General features: G+C 39.2%; 1 protein-coding gene and 1 non-coding gene across 2 annotated transcripts; one reads left to right on the top strand and one right to left on the bottom strand.

Moving 5' to 3' along the window:
• Positions 1–3,284: 3,284 nt before the first annotated feature.
• Positions 3,285–3,390, bottom strand: LOC133302865 (small nucleolar RNA R71). Its single transcript, XR_009750395.1, has one exon. It is a non-coding gene; the product is annotated as a small nucleolar RNA R71 (small nucleolar RNA).
• A 629-nt stretch (positions 3,391–4,019) lies between these two features.
• On the top strand, positions 4,020–5,043 carry LOC133302863 (uncharacterized). The gene is made up of 2 exons (XM_061502680.1): positions 4,020–4,271; positions 4,348–5,043. Exons 1-2 carry the CDS (start codon positions 4,020–4,022, stop codon positions 5,041–5,043), a joined length of 948 nt encoding a protein of 315 aa, XP_061358664.1.
• The last annotated feature ends 1,910 nt before the right edge of the window (positions 5,044–6,953 follow it).

The raw sequence follows: 6,953 nt of genomic DNA, 5'->3' as shown, positions 1-6,953 counted from the left end.
CAAGTCATTGGGCTGTATAGAAATGGGCCATCTGGAACTGGAGCCCCCCAGCTTGGTAACAGCGCAGCTTGGTGTCAAGGTAGATTGTCTTGGCGTCTGGCGGTCTGACTAACTGGTAGGTCACATGATTCCTTGGCGGTCCGATGAGATATTAGGAACCTTGGCAATCTGGATGAGAGCTTGGCGTCTGGCGATTTGACTAACTAGTAGGTCACATGATTCCTTGGCGGTACGATTGGACATTAGGAATCTTGGCGATCTGGAGGAGAGCTTGGTGTCTGGCGGTCTGACTAACTGGTAGGACACATGACTCCTTAGCAACTTTCAGAGTTGCCACGTGTCTTTTGAAGGGAAAGTTGGCTTTTCGGTTTTCGAGGGTTTGTAATGATGGGTAATGATAAGTCTCTTAATTGAGACTTAGAACATACGATTTATATTGCAAATGAAGGGAAATGAATTGATTTTGTGAAGAAAATACCCCTACTTTGTGTAAATTGTCTTTTGTTGGTTAAAAATGTTAATGGGTTGATTTTTTTGTGTTTCAGGCCCAATTGTTGTTAATTCTTCCTTGCAAAAAGGAATGAAGAAGAATTAGGCCATTCCCTTGCTGATCAGTAGCCCGAAACGCCCAAAGTGAGGAAAGAAAAGAATTGGGCCGGAGGCAATTAAATCAATCAATGGCCCAAGGAGGAAAGAAGCAAAGAAGAAAAAAAAAGAAAGAAAGGGAAACAAGAGACAGATCAGAATCGTGAAGAAAGAGAAAAGAAAAAGCCCTAGCACAGACCATCGTGTAAAATCCATCTCAAGCCCTCACCATCCATCACGGTTTCTTCTTGGAATTGAGCAAATAAACCGAAACACCCTCTGATTTTCATCCTAGACAAAGAACCTTAGCCTTCCATCACGGTCCAGTTTTTGAACCGAACCAACCCACAACACAACCCTACCCGATTCGGTTGATGACTCAGAAAACTCCAAACAAGTGATGAGCTGGAGGTCGTTAGTGGCTGGAGCTGCTTTTGTGATGCGTTGCTGAATCGTACAAGGGACACCCACGATCGATTGGAGCAAGGAGCGTACGTTTGGAGGGGTGATTTAGGAGTCAGCTATAAAAAAGGGAAAAAAGCATTTGTAGGGGGATCTTTATCTTTTCTCTCTCCCTCTCTTGCTTAATTTTATTTTTCTGCTCTTTGGGAAAAAAATTTAGGTTTTATGTTTTCCATTCCTTAGCATTTTTCTGTTTGTAATCTTTTATGAGCACTGTTTCAGGACTATCGGCTGTTGATAGTTCCTGAGTTTTTATTTTTAGTACATTTTAAAGTTTCTGTTTTTATGAAATCTTGTTGTATGTTAGCTCATCAACCTGTGGTGATGAGCTAATTTTTTTTGAGAGTTGGGTTGAAAAAGTACCCGGAACTCACTGTTATTAGATGATGTTTTAATGTTTACAGGGTTGTTTTTCAGCTTGTTTACTGTGCATGTTTATTGCTGAGTTTGTTATGTGATGATCACACATAGTCAGCTCTTAGTGGTATGAGATTATTGGGAAATAACTCACACTAGACCCCACTGTGAGCACATGGAAAGTTGAGAGAAAAAAATCTCTCAATGGGTATGGCTTCAGGGATGAAGTTACCCCCATGTAACTTGTGAAAATGGTTCTTCAAGATCCTATGACAACAGTGACATAGGGATATGCCAACTGTTGTCAGTGGAAGAAAACTGTTGTTGGGAAACAACAATTACCTTAATATTTTCGTTAAGCTGGGAGCAATTTTTGTTCTTTGTTAAAGCATCCTAATGACAAATGAGGGAAGGGGAAATTGACACCCAACTCACTTCCAAACTCTGTTTTGAAACCAATTTTTGTCACTTGTTATTTTTATCCAAATCTGAAATTATTTGTCTGTTTCAAAACTTAAAAGAAAATCATTAAAAAAAATATTTTACAAGTCTTTTAATTAAGTTCTTTTTTCTAGGCTATAGTTCAAAAGATCCTTTCACCAACTAAGTTCACTGTTTTAAAAAGAGAAACTCTCCACAAAAACACTTTCAGTACATTAGTTTAAAATAGTCATAGAAATTAATTTTTTTTTTTAGTTCCTATATCAATTACCAATTTATTTCAAGTTAGAACGCAAAGATCCTTGTGGGAACGATAACTGCGACTCACTAAAGCCCTATACTACTTGTTGTCGCGTATACTTGCGCGCATTACTTGCATAACTGTTAGCAAGGCAACAAGTTTTTGGCACCGTTGCCGGGGATCGAGGCGTACATGATCAGATTTCTTTGTGTGCTTGCTATTTCTGAACTGCTTATTTTTGTTGTTTTTAGTTTAGCTTAATTTGAATTATGTTTCAATATTGTTTTAGTAAATATTACTGTAGTTCGTGAATATTGGTAGATTAAAATTGTTGTTTTGTTTCATATTCTGTTTTATTTTATGTCCTTTAATTTTCTATTCTGTTGTTTCATAGCTAGTATTTTGTTTTGTAATTTTGTAGTTTCAGTTTTTTATTATTAGACTCATTCGATTATTTTGGATTTATTAGTACTGTGTTACAATTCTGTTTGGTTGAGAATATTATTGTGAACTGTTTTGGGACTTTTCTGTTTGCAGGTTCTTGTTTGTTTAATTTTTTTATTACACAAAACTAAATAGTAATCTAAGTTGTTTTAGTTAGTTAGGTTCATTTTTTTTAGTTAAAAAGGGTGCATGAGTGCAACTCCACACCCGTTCTTAGATTTTTTTGATCCAGAACCTGAAAGAACCTTTAGAGTTAGGAGAAGAGCCCATAGGCAAATCCCAATTCCAGATTTTGTAGAGATGATGGATGATTTAGGAAATGGAAATAGGAATGATGGGGTAGGAGGACCTGCAAGGATAGAGAACACACCTGTAATAGATGACAATGAAAGGTCCATGATGGACTTCATCATACCTGTTTTGGATGAATTAGATCCAAGCATTGCCCAACCTGTGAATGGAGTGCCCTTTAAGCTAGAACCGGTGATGTTCACCATGCTCCAAAACATGGGGCAGTTCCATGGTCTGTTGATGGAAGACCCACACAAAGACCTTAGGAATTTTATAGAAGTGCCCAACACTTTTAGGAATCCTAACATCTCAGATAATATGCTGAGGTTAAAGCTCTTCCCTCACTCACTGGCTGATAAAGCCAAAGAGTGGTTGAACTCCCTTCCATCCAACTCCATAACTAATTGGCACACACTAGCTGAAAAATTTATCATGAAATTTTTCCCATCTAACAAGAAAGTGCAAACTAGATGTGATATCACCAACTTCATACAGAAGGATGGTGAGACCTTAGTGGATGTGTGGGAGAGGTACAAACTCCTTCTTAAGCAATGCCTCAACAATGGTTTACCCTCTTGGGCAGTGTTACAGACCCTGTACAATGGACTGAATACTCAAAACAGAGCCTTAGCAAATTCTGCTGCTAATGGCATGTTTATGACCATGTCCTTCAACCAAGCCCATGAGTTGTTAGAACAAATGACTCAAAATTATGCCCAATGGCCTGAAGAGAGAAATCAGTCTAGGAGAGTGGCTGGTTTACATGAAATAGATCTTGTAACAGCCTTTTCAGCCAAGTTTGATGCACTGTCCACTTTGGTGAGATCCCAAGGACAAGCCATTGAGGTAAAATTGTCTCAGCCTCAAGTTCCAATACCTACACCACAAGTGCCAGTGACCCAACCTCAAGTCAATGCAGTGAACACAGGTGAAACTTGTGTTTGCTGTGGTGGGCCCCATTTGTTTGGTAGCTGCCCATCCAACCCAGAATCTGTGTATTATGTGGGGAACCAAAATAGGAACCAAAATAATTTTTCCACTAATTTTAATCAAGGATGGAGGCAGAACCAACAGCCTCAATATTTCCAAGGGCAAGGGCAGCAAGCTGGCCCCTCTAATGCCCAAACCAAAATGCATTTTCCCACCCCAGAACTACCAACAAACTTCAAGGCAGCAAGCTGTTGTTCAACCTAGTGAGATGCCTATTGCTCCACCTTCTTCCTTAGAAGCTTTGTTAAGGGAATATTTGGTTAAGAATGAGACTAAGCAGAACAGTTTGGAAGCTGTTATCCAAAGTATTCCTGCATCTTTGAGGAATATAGAATCTCAACTAGGCCATTTAGCAAACACTATGAATACCAGACCCCCTGGTACCCTGCCTAGTAACACTGAAGAGCCTAGGAGAAATAAAGAGCAATGCAATATGATAGAGCTCAGAAATGGAAGATCTGTAAATCTCCACAATAAAAAAAAGAGAAGAGGAGAACATGCAAAAAGAAAAAGATGCAAATTTTGAACCTGTTCAGAATTCTGTTGTTCATGACAGCCCCCAAGGGGCTGCGCATAGTGACACCTTGCCCATTTTGGTTGAATCTGACAATCAGACCCCTATAGATGAGCCTTTAACGAATATTTCCATGGAGAAGTCCATGCCAAAGGGTCAAGCAACCAAGTCAAATGTTGAGACACCAGTTGTCAAAAATAGACCCCCACCACCTTTTCCTCAAAGGTTACAAAAACAGAAACAAGATAATCAGTTTAGGAAATTTTTAGACCTCCTAAAACAGTTGCATGTCAACATTCCATTTGTGGATGCATTGGAACAAATGCCCACTTATGTGAAATTCATGAAAGAAATTCTTTCAAGAAAAAGGAGACTAGAAGAGTTTGAGACTGTTGCTCTTACACAAGAGAGCAGTCAATATCTGCTTAGTAAGATACCTCCTAAACTAGGAGACCCAGGAAGTTTTACAATCCCATGTACCATAGGAGACCATTACATAGGAAGAGCTTTGTGTGATTTAGGTGCTAGTATCAATTTAATGCCTCTGAGTGTGTACAAAAAACTAAAGGTAGGAGAGCCAAATCCTACCACTGTCACCTTGCAGTTGGCTGATAGGTCCCTAGTTTATCCTGAAGGGAAAGTAGAGAATGTCTTGGTGAAGGTAGATAAGTTTATTCTCCCAGCTGGTTTTATAATCTTAAACAATGAGGAAGACTGAGAGGTTCCAATTAATTTGGGAAGGGCTTTCTTAGCCACTGGTGGGGTTGTCATAGATGTAAAAGAGGGGGAGTTAGCAATGAATGTGAATGGAGAGCAAGTCAAGTTTAATATCTTGAAAGCCATGAAATATCCAAGGGATATAGAGAAGTGTTCTAGGATGGATATCATTGACTATGTGGTCAAAGATAAATTTTTGCATGAGTCTTCATTAGACTCTTTACAAAATTCTGGTTTCGAGGGTCTAGAAATCAGTCAAACTGATTCCAAGGAAGTAGTTAAGTGGTTAAATTCCAGAACTGATATGGTTTGGAAAAATAAAAATTTTGAGTCCTTGGAATTAGCAAAGAGAGGGTTAAAACTTCCTAAACCCTCAATTGAAGAGCCACCTGTATTAGAACTCAAGCCTCTGCCTAATCACCTTAGGTATGCTTACTTAGGCGAAAAAGACACCTTGCCTGTTATAGTATCCAATCTGCTCACTGTGTTAGAGGAAGAACAGTTGCTGACTGTTTTAAAAAAATTTAAGAGGGCTATAGGTTGGTCTTGGGCAGACATAAAAGGAATTAACCCTTCCTATTGCACACATAAAATCCTTTTTACTGACCCAACCAGCAGCTCTAGAGAGCAGCAAAGAAGGCTTAACCCAATCATGAAGGAGGTAGTAAAAAAAGAAATTATTAAGTGGCTGGATGCTGGGATCATACTGGGTTAGCCCAGTACAGTGTGTCCCAAAAAAGGGTGGGATCACTGTTGTGGAAAATGAAAAAAAAGAATTAATACCCACTAGAACTGTCACTTGGTTGGAGGATCTGTATGGACTACAGAAAACTCAACAAAGCCACTAGGAAATACCATCTCCCCTTGCCTTTCATTGACCAAATGCTAGATAGATTAGCTAGTAAGGAATATTACTATTTTCTAGATGGCTATTCACGGTACAATCAAATAGCCTTAGCCCCCGAGGACCAGCCAAAGACCACTTTTACTTGTCCCTATGTCATCTTTGCCTTTAGGAGAATGCCCTTTGGGCTGTGCAATGCACCAGCCACCTTTCAAAGGTGCATGATGGCCATTTTTACTGACATGATAGAACAGTTTGTGGAAGTCTTCATGGATGACTTCAGTGTCTTTGGGGACTCTTATGAAGAGTGTCTAAGAAATTTGGGAAAAGTCCTTGAGAGATGTGAGGAGACCAATCTAGTCCTAAATTAGGAGAAGTGCCATTTTATGGTGAAAGAAGGCATTGTATTAGGACATAGGATATCCAAGGCTGGGTTAGAGGTTGATAAAGGGGATAAGGTCTTTCCTTGGGCATGCTGGCTTTTATAGGATATTTATAAAAGATTTTTCCAAAACCTCTAAGCCTCTTAGTCATTTGCTGGAAATTAACACCCCTTTTCATTTTGATGAGGCTTGTCATAAAGCCTTTGAGGAGCTAAAGCAGAAATTAATTTCTGCTCCCATCATAATAGGCCCTGACTGGTCACTACCCTTTGAGTTAATGTGTGATACAAGTGATTGGGCAGTGGGGACTGTTTTAGGACAAAGAAAAAATAGAGTTTTCCACTCTATATCCTATGCCAGTCGAACCTTAAATGGAGCCCAATTGAACTATACTGTGACTGAAAAAGAACTTTTGGCTGTGGTGTTTGCCTTTGACAAGTTTAGATCCTATTTGGTAGGCACCAAGGTCATTGTGTATACTGATCATTCTGCCATAAAATATTTGGTGGAAAAGAAAGATTTCAAGCCTAGGTTGATTAGATGGGTTCTTCTCCTTCAAGAGTTTGATATGGAAATTAAGGATAGGAAAGGAACTGAAAATCAAGTGGCTGATCACTTGTCTAGGCTTAATGAAGGGCAGCAAGATGAAATAGTAGTTGAGCAAGCCATTAAGGAAACTTTTCC

Source organism: Gastrolobium bilobum, unplaced genomic scaffold, assembly GCF_033153095.1.
Source record: "Gastrolobium bilobum isolate Gb01-03AN ecotype WA unplaced genomic scaffold, APGP_CSIRO_Gbil_v1 utg7984, whole genome shotgun sequence".
In the NCBI taxonomy this organism is placed as follows: domain Eukaryota; kingdom Viridiplantae; phylum Streptophyta; class Magnoliopsida; order Fabales; family Fabaceae; genus Gastrolobium; species Gastrolobium bilobum.
The sequence above is the reverse complement of the archived record's forward strand: the minus strand, read 5'-3'. Positions and strand labels throughout refer to the sequence as shown.